General features: G+C 39.6%; 1 protein-coding gene and 1 long non-coding RNA gene across 6 annotated transcripts in view; both read right to left on the bottom strand.

The window, feature by feature from the left end:
• The window catches only part of LOC119740430, a 45,189-nt gene extending 33,083 nt beyond the window's left edge, over positions 1-12,106 (bottom strand). For 2 of the 5 annotated variants that reach the window (XM_038215739.1, XM_038215737.1), the window contains exons 1-2: positions 9,010-9,263; positions 6,479-6,649 (exon numbers count right to left, since the gene is read on the bottom strand). In XM_038215739.1, coding sequence (XP_038071667.1) covers positions 6,479-6,649; positions 9,010-9,033 — 195 coding nt within the window. In that variant the 5' untranslated portion in view covers positions 9,034-9,263. Of the gene's footprint in view, positions 1-3,710; positions 4,027-6,478; positions 6,650-9,009; positions 9,265-12,068 lie in introns of those variants that run through there. The other 3 variants (XM_038215738.1, XM_038215740.1, XM_038215741.1) reach the window with 3 other exon arrangements.
• A 102-nt stretch (positions 12,107-12,208) lies between these two features.
• Positions 12,209-15,018, bottom strand: LOC119740431. The gene is made up of 2 exons (XR_005272677.1): positions 14,942-15,018; positions 12,209-12,256 (listed from the first exon to the last, which is right to left on the bottom strand). It is a non-coding gene; the product is annotated as an uncharacterized LOC119740431 (long non-coding RNA).
• Between the last annotated feature and the right edge of the window lie 292 nt (positions 15,019-15,310).

Raw genomic sequence — 15,310 nt, 5'->3', positions numbered from 1 at the left:
TTTGTTTAAATCTCTTTTCCGATGCACCTTCAAATCTAAGGTCATAATTAAGCACTCTTATACCATTGGTTCAATTTCTCGAGATTGGATTTCTCATTTGTAAGATAAATCAAAATATACCGTACAACTCTAAGAGTTTTCCAGAAAATGTATGTCATGCTTGTATTTTTTTTTTTAAACTGGGACTTCAAACTTTCAGAAAGAATGATTACACGTATCATAGAATGGCATCTTGTGTTGACAGTAGTATTTAAATGTCAGCCTCTCAACTTCTTTCTCAAAAACAAAACTTGAGCCAGAACATTCAAGTTACTTATCATTTCTCTTAATTGACAAGTGCATTTAATCCAATGTGCAATGTACACATGTAAATGTTATTCACTGACTTCATCAGATAATGTAGGGTTTTTTCTTCATATGCCACAGCAAATGGACACAGGACATCAAAGACTGGACATTAATAGTGTTCACGTATTTACCAATGAGCTCAACCAGCTTAAATTATACTCAGGAAAAATCCAAAATCCCTCCCCTATTTATCTCTAACAAATACCAAACAAATATGGCAGGTAAAGTCAGTTGACACAGTACTTTGCCAGCCAAGCTTGAGTTGATACCAAAACAAGTATGCATCTAGTTTTAGTGGGTAGGCACATAGCTTGCTGCACTCTAGTAAAAGAAATCCTGGGGATAATTAATTTAATATTTAGGTATGCGCATGTCCAATTCAAGTTTGATCACCAATTCATCAATTGTCCTGTTGATGCATTGGAATTCATACTAATCATGGCATAAAGAGTTGGAGATCGCCCCAACCCTCCCCAAACCTACATTTAATAAAAACAAAAACACCCTTGCACAGCCGCAGCGGAACAGTTTTCAAACAGAGAGGGGGGGGATCACCAAATAGGGGCACTTGGTCATTAAAAGGCATTTTTCATTGGTGCAGCAGGGTATTCCAGCATTCCAGTACTGAAATGTTGACATGTTTTTTTTTTCCACCGGAAACTTTGCCTCCATAAAATCAAAAATTGGGGGGGGGGGGGGGGGTATCATCTTCCAAAATAGGGGGCACTCTTCAAAACCGTCCATTATGCAAACTACGCATTGCTATGTGCCCATTTTCAGGGTGCATTGTAAGCATTTTGGGGCTTCGTTTTCATATTCCTCATTCATATCACAACTCTCTATACCATTTTGTGAAACGGTTACTAAAAACAAATTATCCCAAATTTTAGGGTCGGTTTTTTTTTTATCGCGCGAGGGGAACATTTATGCTAGAGGGGGCACATTGATATCCGCAAGAGGGGCACATGGGTTAATTTGGGGGAGGGGGGCCTGCCTCTCCCCCTCTCAGTTCCCCTTTCCTTGCACCCCCATCCCTTGTTTCATAATATTGCTGCAGTTACTTATACATCACCAGTCTTAATTAGTCCAATTACATTTTTTCCTTTTAATAAAAAAAAACCTATAAATGTGAAATCAAAAATAGGTTTTGGGCCTAGTCACAAACTTTGCAGTTAGCAACCTCTAATCAACTGCTCTTTGGCCACAATCCCTGGTTGATAATGAGGTTGAATCAAGCCAGACAGTTTCTCTGTGCCCTACTTACATCTAAATCCCCAAATATATCAGTTACAGCCACGCCAACAAAGACAGCTGTCATTGCCAAGAGGAGTCAGGGCTCACATTACAATGAAAGAAACTACAAATTAATATCATTTACTGCAGCTGTTGTGTCATTTTAGATTGAATTCCAAGCACTCTGCTGGTGGTCACTCTGAGGGGGTTTGCGGGATTAGGTGTTGACTTCTTGTTGCCCTCTTAATCGTTATGCTTTAAACTTGAAAGCGATTTTTTTTCTATTGTCACTATGATGGAAAGATAGGAAATTATTATCTCCCTAGTATCAATTGTTCATATTCATTTATTTTTAGGTGAAAATTTAAAACTGGCTGATGTGCTTCATTTTGAATACCACGGTCCAGTGGTTACGGTATTTGACTCATGTACGATGGTACGTGGGTTCGAATCCTGCCAGGAACACGGTGTTTGTGCCCTTGGGCAAGACACTTAAACTACAATTGCCTCGCTCTACCCAGGAGTATGAATGGGTACCTGTGAGGGTAGAGGACCGAATGTGCGCTGATATCGGCTGCGGCATAGTCTCATGGCTAGATGAACGGGGAAATAATTGTAAAGCGCTTTGAGATTGTTGATACACTGGAAAGCGATATACAAGCATTACAATTTATTTATTTTTTTAATTTATTTATTTTGTTATCCTGTAACATAATAAATTTACTAATTAATTATAAATCACATTTATGCCCCTTCTTATTTTAAAAGATAAGAAATAAATAGTTGCTTCAAACTCTTAATTGAAAAAATTGGCCTGAAATATACAAACCTGATCCAAAAAAAAGGTCCTTGCAAATCTTTCTAAAAGAATCTACCAAGGGAAAGCATCAGGCTTTCTAACTTATGGAACATTCACAAACTCAAATGATTGTCGTTGTTTTTTCGCTACAGTGTTCAGCTTTCTCTCTCATCAGTAAGCAATGATTCTCAGCTGAATCACAGACATTTTGCAAGAAGAGAATTGCAGAAGCAACAGCTTCATACAAGAGTTACTCTAAAAAGAAAATCTTTTTATGACCTTTTGTTGAAAGCAAGTTCCGACCTTTTTTTTTTTTTAGTAAGGCCAGGGATGTAAGTAGACTCTAGACATTTTTGCCTGAAATCTGAGGTGCCGTATAAAGAAAAAAGTATTCACATGGATGGTGCAAGGATGTTACTTACATTTGGGAAAAGCCTGAAATTTGCAGGAGGGCGTACTTCCCTGTAAGACCCAATAATATTTGACATAAATTGTATTATAAGTAACCTGAAAGCATCAAATATACACCAAGGATTTGCAATATCTTTATTGATTCAGGTTTTTAAACTATAGAAAACTGTACATTGAGCTGATGTCAACATTCTCAAATGTGACGCATTCTGGCCAAATGAGACAGAACTGGGCAGAGGTCGAAATGAGGTTTTGCAGATATAGGGCCTAAGGAGTAAGGACAGAGAATAAATTCTCCTTACACTACTGTTTGTTGCACTTCAATCGGACATTCCATTGACAAGTTAGGCCTATAGCTGTATAAAATTTTGCATTTATCGACATGTCAAAAAAAGTAAAATACTGAGAAAAAGGCCACTAAAGTTTGGAGTTTTATTTGTGAAATTGAAAGATGCCAATTATTTTTCCTTAAAAACACTTTTATTCCGCAATTTTAATCTAGATTTGTAACATATATGTGTAGAACACATCTTAAAGATTACAACTATGAATAAATCTGAAAATCAAAAAAAAAAATCAACCCAATCAGTTTTTGCCAGAACGCCTCACAAATTCTCTAGGTTTAAATTACTGCACACAATTGTTAGTTTTTGGCAGATACAGAAGGATCTATGGGGAACTCCGGTGTACAAGTTTGCAAAACATTGTGTTGTCATCTGTACATGTACAATGTATACATAAACCTGTAGAAAACCTGAACTACAAAAGAAACCATAATCAACACAATCACTGTTACTTGGTGAATGTGATGGACCTCTGCTTCCTGTAATTTTCGCCTCAAAAAAATTGCAGTTAAAAAAATAACAAAAGTGAATGACATTACAGATGAACAACAGTATAAAACTACATATTATCCTACCTTTGTCTGTTCCAACGTTTCATATTTTCCACAACACTGTCCCATAGCAGACAGAAACCAATCCTTCCGTCGCTCACAAAGATGAAAATTCCTTCAAATATGTTTTTGATGTGAACAAATATGTAACCGGATCATACCGTATTTATAACCTAGCGAATAAAACACACAGCTTGGGACCCCTGACATTTGAATTATCCACATGTACAATGTTGCACTTGCAAGTATCCAACAGCCAGAATTCAAAGGGACAAGACAAAAACACACATAATTTGCTCATACTCCTGTAAACAAGAACAGTTCTTCAGAAAAGTTATCATATTCTGAAACTAATACTTAATACAATGCATTCTAAGCAGTTGTATCATTTTCATGGAATGCAAGATCAGCATGCATGTGAAACACGACAAACCTGTTTTTGTCCCCAGTGGACTGCGCACAATTCAACAAACTCCTCCCAGAGTGACAGAGATCAAGAAAGAGATCACACAGTGTCTCAACCAAACAATACAAACAGGAATATTTGGTTACAATGATATTTTCATTTTGTGCACAGCCTGTAAAGTTTCACAAGGTACAGGTATGTGAACTGACAACAATATTTTGCCCCAAATCACACCTCGTCTCTTCCATCTTCACATGGAACACAACCATGGGCGTAGGAAGGGGTCCCCCCCCCCCTCTGAAAAGCCAACAAAAAAAAGAGAGAGAGTGAAACAAAAAGGCAAAAGAACATGAAAGAAGAAGTCGAGGAGCAAATCATATTAATTTAATGTATATTTAACAACATGAATTTTTCCACAGCCAGTGATTTCTCCCTTCACTTAGTTTGATGAGGTGTCCCCCCACCTCTAGACAATATTTTGGCAACGCCCATGAACACAATGATTTCCTTTGCATTTATCTAATACTTGTACATGTTTATTCCTTTTTAAGAGATTTGCTCGGGGTTTTTTTAAGGAGGATCGGAGGCCAGTTACTTTTTGGGTTTTTTTCTTAAATGTGTGAAAAATTATGTTATTTCATTTGTGAAGAGTAACTGAACAGCAAAGTATTGGTATTTTCAGATAACTTTAAAAGATGCTTAAAACATCATTTCTTGTCATGTTTTCTCAGTCCTCAGTCCAACAACCCACTCCCCCCCCCCCCCCACAAAAAAAAGTAGAAAAACATTCACCATTATTCTACACTTCACTGTCAACATGTTTGAAATTACGCAAGAATTTCTATGACTACAGAAGAGAGCCGTCTCTCAGCAGTGGTCCAATTTAAGTACATACCACAAATACTTTAGACAAATTACCGCTACATGTATGATGTGAATAAGTTTTTGTTTATCTTCCTTTTGTAAAAACAAACTGACTCCAACTCCCCTTGGTCTCCAGTGGTCACCATAGACAGCTAGCTCCTTAATTTTAACTTAATTTTAATAACAGCCTAATAATAATAACACAAATGACCGTAATTGACCTTGATCAAATAAATTGACACTAAACAGACCCAAAGTATAAAGTGTAAAAAAGGGAAGAAAAAGAAGCAGATGATGACAAAGAAACCATTACACACAAACTATCCAATAGGAGCGATTTCCATTGCACCCTTGCCTTGTGGTTGCTGGTTTGTAGGTGATCCACAAGATACTGAAATATCTTGTTTGTAAATTTACACTGGAATTCATTGGGGGGAAACAAACGGGTGAATGTCAAATTCTCACTTGAGTTGTTCTTCAGTAGGTCTACACATTAAACTGTAAATTTGTACCAACTTATAAGAAATCATTGACCATGCAACTTTACCAGCACTTGCTCTTCAGAAACTCGTGAGGGCGCCCTGCCCTACACACGTCCCTGACGTCTGACACTGGATGTGGTCTAGAATGGAAAATGTAATTATTGCCAACTACTGGCACTTTGCATCAATGCTCCTCCCTTTCTACCATTGGTCAACGAGGTAGTCACATAATTGCACTGTACGGTTTACCCCACATTTCATCAATCTCATCAACAGAGAACTTTAAGACTGAGAAACTGAGAGAAGAGAACTTTACAAAACTGAGAAACTGAGAAAAGAAATCTATATTAAGTGGTACCGAGCTTTAAGCTTGATAAGTTTGGTGTGAGTTATAGCCTACTGCATCTCCATTTCTGACACACATTATCTCGCTTTTCCAAATCCAGCAGAACAGATTTTTCTTCTTGTACCTTTTTCTTCTTGAACCCATAGCTTTTGTTATCATTCTGATTTCCACAACAAGAGGCCTAGTTTTCCTTCTCCTTTGGCTTTTCCATTACAGCTTTTGCTTTTTTATTTTTTTAAATTTTATTTCAGCCACATCCAACAGCGCAAGTGCCAATAACAGGATGGATAAATGGAGAGAAGACAATGAGAAGAAGTTACAGTTTTAGAGGTGGGAGGAAAAGCCCAGAAGAATATTCTGGGGAAAACCAACGGAATCAGGCAGGGACTGAAAACCCAATCCACATATTGGCCCAGGCGGGATTCGAACCCGGGTCACAGCGGTGGAAGGCGAGGAAATTACCGCTACGCCAACCTGACCTTCCATCATATTGCTTCATTTTCCCCAAAAATGTGTTGTAAAGCTTGTCTGCAGATCAGCAAATACCGGTACTTTAAAATAGGTCAGAAGATGAGTCTTGCAAAGTGTGTATTCACATACATGCATGTAGTTCATTCAATAATCATTGTTAGGGGGTAGGTGGGGGGGGGGGGGGGTTAGGTGGGGGGGGGGGGGGGGGTGGGCGTGAACTCACATTCTCCAGGATATCTTCAGCCTCCAGAACTATAGCTTGCCTCTCTCTGTCACCCCAGTCATGAATGAGGTCATCTATCTTGCTGGAGCGATGCGGGATCATCTTGCGGTGGTTTTGAGACCGTACCTTAGTCTCGTCATCACTGTAGGGGCGATCTCTTCGCTGATGCTTCTGTTGATAATAACAGACAAAGAAAAATGCTGAAATGGATTTGTCAACTTGTTGTGTGTCTGTTTGATGTGTCTTGAGTCGATGACTTGAATCAAGTTAGCAAAGTTGATAATAAGCAGGACAAGTTCTTCTCAGAACTAATATCTTCTAAGCAGTAGTTATTACCACATGGTGTTACCGCAAACCGAAACGATATTGAATCAAGTCCATCTTGAGTTTTTTTCAGCCTCGAAGATCGACTCAAGTCCCCCTCAACTACTCAACTCAACAGTGACTCAACTACAAAGCAAATAACTTCACTTGAGTCACTGTGACTAATGACTCAACTTGGCTCGGACAAGTTTAGCCCTTCTCAAGCATATAACTACAGTGCCACTTTATTTGAGCCAAAAAAGGGCAAGAGAACATTAATCTTGTATGAGCAAGAAAACAATTTAAACAAATTGAGCTACAAGAAAAGGTCTACAAACCAAACTGTGGAAATTCTCTGACTTAACTCAATGATTCCTGTGACACAAATGTGGCACATCATCGTCTACCAGAGTTTTGCTTAATTTAATGTTTGAAACCAGACTCACACTAGCCCTTTTATAGTTTAACGTGCAGTACAGATGTAGGCTGTCCAAACCTTTGCAATGAAAATGTGGCAATAAATAATGTTAAACAATTTTTTAAAAGGTTCTGTCCATTACTCGACTGTATATTTTTAACAATCGTTGTAAAGAAAAGTAAGTGTCTAAAACAGGTTGTGATGTTTTTAGAGACTTTAACTACAAAACAGCAACATTTATGAATAAAATAATCATAATTTATTTTAAAACTCCCTTGTTTATGTTTATTTAACAAATATTCACAGACAACAGACGCAAGTTTTCAAGTGGCTCGCCGGACACTTGTTGTGCGTGGAATTAAAGAATGGATTTTCAGGATTTGCATGCACACCACAGCATATTAATTTATTGCTTTGCACTTTTTGCAATACCAGAGCAGTTGAGCATAACACCTATGTATCTGAATGGAGAGGGTCTAGGGATAAATCATACGTAGCAAGGAGGTTGGGTTCAAGTAATCTGACAGCTTGACTGTGATCCTTTGAATCTTCCTGGTTTTGCAAAAAATATTTTACAAGTCAATGCAAGTCAATCACAAATCAGCAGGGGCGGATCTAGGAATTTTTGCAGGGTTGTTTCATCAGCAAATTAATGCTGAAATGGTGACAGTTTTTTTCTCTGGAAACTTGGCCTCCGTAAAATCAATATGGGGGGAGCCTTGGCCTCCGTAAAATCAAAAGGTTGGGGGAGGGGCGCACCATATGGGGGCGCTGTTCAAATTCCATGATCATTAACACTATATATTACAGAATAGTGTACAAATACCACATTACACAACTGGCTCTGTCAGAATTTTTTGCACAGGCGGATATTATTACCAGTATAATTTTTAGGGGGGGGGGGTCAGAGAAGGGGGGGGTCAAATTATTGTTAATATCTTTCTATGGAAAAAAAATTGTCAGAGCTGGTGGGGTTTCGACCCTCAACCTCCCCCCCCCCCCCCCCCCTTCAGGATCTGGGCCGAGTCAGTTCACAAATCAGGTCACAATGACTAGGGGATGCAAAATAGCAAAGGAATGCCTTTATCACAGTTTGAATAATATTTGAATAGCACTTGACTTGACTCAAGTAAAGGGGCCATTATGACTGACTTGTGATTGAGTCCTTGTCAGTTTCTAGACACTTTCTGTCATTTTTTTGGTGAATTGAAATTCACAGACTCTTAGGGCCAAAGAAAATATTTCTGCTTCTGATTTACATGGCATTCAAAAAAAGGGTACGGTAGATAGGTAGGGATTTTTTTTTTTTTTTTTTGCCAATTTTTTTTGTACAATCTTATGGAGGCGTCTGCGTGTAGTCAAGGCTAAAAGGTAGAAATTGATGGTTTTAGGTGTTTTTGTTCTCATTTTTCCCATAAAAAATGGGGTAGGGGCTGTCAGAATAGGGTAGGTACGGAAACCGGAAGCAGAAATGTTTATTTTTTGGGCCTAAACTAAAAAAGGACGACAAACACACATTTCTCTCTGATCTTATTTGCAAAACAACCAAAGAAATCCCATTCACAGAAAGTAAATTAACTCATATTTTTAAATTACACGTACCGTACAATGTACAATCCTGTTTCAAAATGGAGAGTTCTCACATGAAAGCAATTCAGATGTTTACAACTCTCAATAGAATGTCAAGCAGATGAGTATGCCTAATACTTACGTGTACTTGTCATTATTTTTAAATACACTCTCAAGCAGATGGGTATATCAACTCTCAGCACACTTTCATGCCATAAATCAAACAAATTATTCCACTCACAGTTATAGTCACTTCTTGGATCATTGCAGCAAAATAGCAGCAAAGCTACTTCTAAAGTGCACAATGCAATTACTTTGCAAGCACTCCGAGTCGGATATCAAGCCCGAAATTCACTTAAGACGCATAAGCTCCAATCTGAGCGTACAAATAATTATACCCACATACTGGCTAAGATACCATTTACATGCCACTCCCTTCTACAGTGCACTGCATCAATGAATCTAAGGCTTTACAACAATTGATTTAATCTGACTAACTATGGCTCTGCAGCTACCAGTAACCTAGATGGGTTGGACGGTTGAATGGGCAGCTAAAGACTAGTTATGTGCTGTATCACCTGACTGTCCTGAGTATCAATACTGTAAAGTTTGAGGAACTGGTTAAATAAAAACAAAATTAAAGGATCAGTTTCTGTCCAGAATAATAAAATACACAAGGAAAAATATAGACCCAAAAAACAAATCAAATTACACTTTTAAAGTCCTTTTTGTACAGAATGCCAAGAAATGCAGGGAGTACCATGGTCCAAAAGGACTCTTGACAAAAGAAGGAGACTACTAGGAGAGTGATATGAGATCAAGCTTGTTGATGAAGCTCTTAAAAGAGGGTGGTCCAGGGAAGCACGACTGTGGCAGAGATTATGTGGGAACAATGAAGGATGCTGAGTGGATACTGTGCGAGGTCTAGGAACTGAGACTGTGAAAGGGTACTGTATGTGTCCCAGTATTGTGTTGATGGGCCAGAGGCTGCAGCAAGTAGGTGGGTTAATTGCTGGATGGTAGGTGCATGATTGTGGCAGAGAGATCCACAATTATGTGTTAACAATGAAGGATGGGTGAGTGGGATACAATGTGAGGCCTAGTAATTCAGACTGTTAGAGGGAGAGCATTAGTGGCAGACCTTGCTGAATGTGATATTTAGGCATGACTGATTTCAGATCCTGCAAACAGAGGCCAAAGTATATACCGGTAACGGTAAAAGTCTGGAACGGAAACAGTATGGTTGATGGGCCAGAGGCTGCAGCGAGTGAGTGAGTGGGCGCACCACCCCTGATATGACGACAGTATTCAATTTAGGGACAAATTTAACACTTATAGAAAATCAGAATATGGAAAGAGGTGAAAAATATTGACGAGCATGAAGCAGGAACCCAAACTATTGAATGCTGGCATAGCAAGGTATGCCCAATTGGACTGCAACTGGGGATTGTACTCATGTTTTAGCACATTGACAGGATGTTGGGTCTCGCCTCACACTTCCCCCTGACTTTCCCCGCCCCCTTTTTTTTTTGCACAGGTTCACCAAAAGTTTAAATTAATTCATCAGCCATGGGCGACAGCAATCATGGACACGCTTTCACCAAACGGGTACAAATCTGAAGCGTGCCACTGGCTCACCTGGCTGGGGTGAAAAGTGCACACTTTTCCATGGGCGAACGGAGACACAAACTTTGACGACAAAAAAGGCTTCACCTTTACGCGTCCCTGCACAACTATGGCAGCCAGACAAGCTAGGGACTACCGGACTACCATCCATCATTACTCTCTATTACTAAAGGACAGCCATTCAAAAATCCAGGGCTTTTTTTACAAAGGACCTGCTATTTGCTTATTTGTGACACTAAAAAGACGCATATTTTTCAGACAATGTGGAGAATTGAAAAGCTTTCATCAGGTCGGTGCAGTGGTTCTTTCCTTGCCTTCCACACCTATGGCCCGGGTTCCATTCCTGCTTTGGTCCACATGTGGATTGGGTTTTCAGTCCCAACCTGATTCTGTGGGTTTTCCACAAACTGTAACAGACTTTATTTGTCTTCTGTCTACAGGTTTTTTTTCAGGCTTGCAAGCTACAGTGCCTAGGGTGCTTTTGAAGAATTGTTGGTGTTATTACCAGAAATAAATAATACTAATAAATCTGTATCAATTTATTGAAGTCACAGATCATTATATTCCAGTTGAATCTAAACAAAATTAATCAGCAACGTCAATCAGAAACCAAATTAAATTGGTTCCAAACTTACACCCCTGTTGCACGTGTTCTTAAATTCTAGGTGAGCATGCATTTTTTGTGAGTCCTTATTGACAGAGTGGACAGTGAGTGCAAGCATGCAACCAGCATGTGAACATGGTGCAGATAAGTCTACAATTGTAAAAATTCACAACACTTAAATAATTGATGGAATTTTGCATTTACCTGTACTTCCAGTTAGTTTGTTTTTTAAACCTTAAGTGCACAATTCTTGTGTACAATGGCTTAGTGATGGGAGTAAACATAAGAAATCATCAATAAGAAGTTAATCACTAAGAAATTAACTCCATAACTTTTTTCCCACCGATAATACGATTTAACATAAAAAGACCTGAGTTCTGACTGAACTGCTTTTTAAGCCGGCTTAAGGTCGACCTTGCGACGACACAGATCAGTTGGCGACTGACTTTTCAGGATCAAGCTGCGTCTGAGCTATGACCGTCAGGAACAACTCAGTTGCCGATTTTGTGCGACCTGAGTGTAACTGCGACGATATTAAAATGATCGGCATTGGTTGGCGCTAAAACAAAATCACCAGTCGCAAGAGTAGAAAAATTTCAACTTCTGTGACGTGTTCCGCGACCATCACATGATTTCTCAGTTTTGTGACCTGAGCATTATTTTTCTGCTTGATGCCGATGGTTCCGTCGTGGCGCAAGAAAATCGTGGGTTGACCTGAGGCCGGCTAGGTCTACAACTTAAGCCTTCAGAACTAGGTTTAAGACTTTCACTTCAAACTTTTACCTCAAAAAGGGGTATTGTTCCTCTCAATGCCTTTACTTTTCCCTTCTTAATTAACATCCAATATGAAATATTAAAATCTACATGATGCTAGGAGTGAGAAGATTGTATGCACTTAATAAAATTTGTTATTGCTACCGGGGTAGGATACAGTCCTAACTCTTTCATAACACTAACACTAACAGGGACACAGTCAAGATTTCTTCATACAAATCAGTCTTCTCAGAGCATGCTAAATTGTTTACACATTTGCTCCTTGTCCTTTCAGTAAAAAAGTTATAAACTCTTACCTTAGCTTGAGGCATCTCTTCTATTCTTGGAGATGGGGGGGGGGGGGCTGGGGGGACCACAAATTTCACACCCTGAGCCAACTCTTGCCTCCCACTGTCGCTCCGTTCCTGGACTTCTGACAACTCATCAATTTTTTTTATCCATGCAGCTTTTACCCAATAGTCTACTGCTTGACAGTGGCACTTTCCTATTGGTCGAGAGTGAGACGAAAGATCAGAATCACTCAACCAATGACACCAATCCATTCCGTCTGGCTCGCAGATGACTTAGGCGCCCTTATACAATTGCCAAAAAGTTTGACCCAAACAAATAGGCCTACAATCCTGAACTGACATCTGGAGTGTCACCTGCACTTTGATAACTAGAGCTCGCCTCTATGCATGCAAAAGTTCAGGGCCGTCAATGAACAGACTGCTAAATCCCTCTGGCAAGGCCCAGAGTTCTTGTGGATAAAAATAAAATCTTTAGAGCCAACTGGTTCAGGGGTAATGGGAAAATTAAGAGGTAGAGTTGATATTAAGGACACATTTTTTTATACACTGGATGGGATTGGGTTGAATATTTGTGACTGTAACATATTTATGTCGGGGGATGTACTTTCACACACTAAATAGTCTGAGAGACCAGTGAGGTTTAATTAGAATATCGCAGACAAAAAGTTTGATGGTGGCAGCGAGTTGATGGGGGTGTCACACCCCGTGCGTTTGGGAGGGGGCACTGCCTAAAGACCCCCCAAAATTGACTTTTAATTAGAATGCCGTGCACAAGCACGGTTCCAACGCGAAAAGATAGTATTTGATTAACTTATCAATGATCAATAACTTAAGAATGAGAAATCCTGTGCATTCCATGCTTAACTGAGAATGGCCTAATTAAAGCTAATTACTCAACTTTAATTAGAATTTTGAACACAAGAGCGAAATCTTCACTAAAAGCTTATTAAGGTGACCAAAATGCAAGATCTGCAACTTAAGAATGGATATTCCCGTGCATTTTGTGCTTAAGAACGAGTTAAAGTTCAAAAATTAGCCGCCCGCTAAGGAATTATTTTTTTATGTGTTTAATTAGAATGTTGAGCACTACAATCATTCCAACGCCAAACGATAGTGTATGAGTCAGCGTTTGCAGAATTTTAACTTAAGAATAAAAAATCTCGGTCTTTAGGCGGTGCCCCCTCCCAAACGCACGAGATGTGACACTTAAGAATGACGGTTTTGAAGGTTGGACACCCCCACCAATCCAGGTGACCAATCAAAGTGCCCTGGGATTGGTCTGTCTGATGCTTGCCAGGAAACGGTGTAGCCAGATAGGCGTTTGTGGCAAAGATGTTTCCTGAATTGAAGGTGAAATTTCTCTTTTCTTCCCAAAGGTATGTAAACCTAACCAACACCATTTATATTTTCACTTCCCACTGAAGCCTACAGGGGCGCATAAGGCAGTTTGAAGACCGTTTTGGGGGTGAAATCTGACGATTTCATTGTGGGTACAAGTGAAAATGATCAATAAAAAATTATTAGTAACCGCAATAGGGCCATCGATCTCGGACTCTACTATCGCCCGACCATGTCCAAATGTTAAAAAAGCAATCCGTAGAGTCCTAGTTAGCTAGGCCTACTCGGACTAATAAAGAGGGTGAGTATGCTTCTAAAGCAAAAATAAACTACAAACTAAGCCTAAATGTGAAAATCAAAATTTGACAAAATTCGACATGTTTTTGTACATGGTGGAAGTGTGGCCTTTATTTACGGAGGTAGTCCAGTAAATTGGCCACATTATATGGGGCTAGCCCTAGCCCAGGTGGACTCCGGCCCTTTCCTCCCAACGTTACGGAGGGAGTCCAGGGTATGAAGTGCACAAAACCGGGCGAAAAAAATATGACCAATATTTTCAATATTTTTACCTTGTTGGAGAAGCTAATTTTTACGTCTTAGTATTCTATGTGTCCTTATCTATTGATCCGGGGGGGTTCAGGAATTCCATATGTGATGCTGACCGATGTTAATCAGGAAAATAAGCTCTAAAGCAACGTTAAACTGGTACGTTTTTGTAGACTCTTTTCATCAGTTTCTCACACGTACCGACAATGACCGAGTCTAGATCGTACATGGCATACGGCCGTGCAACGTGAACGCGCAGTGCGCACGCGCGATTTGCTTAGTAACCGCCCTCATACGCATGCGCATATTCTTGTAGGCGCGGTCGCCTATCCAATGATCAAGCGTGTTTTCGCGACAGTTACCAGAAAACATGTTTCGGCTTTGGTCATTGGTTGAGCGTTTTCGTGACTTCGGTTGGCTGGAGTGACGTCACTGTTCCAACCAAAATTAAACAAAGGAGGGCACTAGCGTGTGCGCTTTCGTACACACGTACATGACGTACGACTCGGTAAATAAACTGATGAAAAGAGACTACAAAAACGTACAAGTTTAACGTTGCTTTAGAGTTTATTTTTCTGATTAACGTCGGTCAGCATCACATATGGAATTTCTTAATCCCCCGGATCAATAGATAAGGACACATAGAGTATTGTAGGCCTAGTCTTTGTTAGTTTGTAGAGTATGAAAAAAGCTTCTATAACGAGGTAAAACGTAACAAAAATCTGGTCAAAATTTAGGGTGGTATTACGTAGAGAATTCTCATCCTGGACGTCAGTCATAATGCAATGAAGACTTCGTCCAATCTGGCTAGGGCTAGCCCCATCAGTTGCCATGGCTACTGCTGCGCCGCCCCGTTTTGTGCCCAATTTTCGGACGCCACCTTTTTTAACTTTCCCATTTCGGAGTACATTTCATGATACTAAATTTGTCACATGATTACCACAACAGGACTTGCAAATGAACCCCAAAAGTGTTACGTTAGGTACGTTGCCTACCTTATCTGAATTCGGAAAGGCCGTGAAATGAATGAAAGCAAGGACAAAACCGCACCTGCCGTGCCAGTCACATGCCACTCGCGCCATTCATTCTGGATAATGTTAAATCAACGAGCAGTTGGGATCAAAAAGAAAATTGTGTAACAACTAGTGACATGAGCGACGCATAAACTACAAGTTAGCTTCCGCAAAAGTTCGTATATTTGTTAGGGAATGATTGCTCCAATAATCGTTGAAAATGATTGTCACAGTGACTTGTTCACAGAAAATGGAAAAACATCCTTTCCCATTTTTTTGTGCGTTGGCAACTTTCTAAATAGCATTTTGGGGATGCTTCCGTGCACAAATACTGATATTGGAATTAGGGCC

Source organism: Patiria miniata, unplaced genomic scaffold (assembly GCF_015706575.1).
Source record: "Patiria miniata isolate m_02_andy unplaced genomic scaffold, ASM1570657v1 HiC_scaffold_5, whole genome shotgun sequence".
Classification (NCBI taxonomy): domain Eukaryota; kingdom Metazoa; phylum Echinodermata; class Asteroidea; order Valvatida; family Asterinidae; genus Patiria; species Patiria miniata.
The sequence above is the reverse complement of the archived record's forward strand: the minus strand, read 5'-3'. Positions and strand labels throughout refer to the sequence as shown.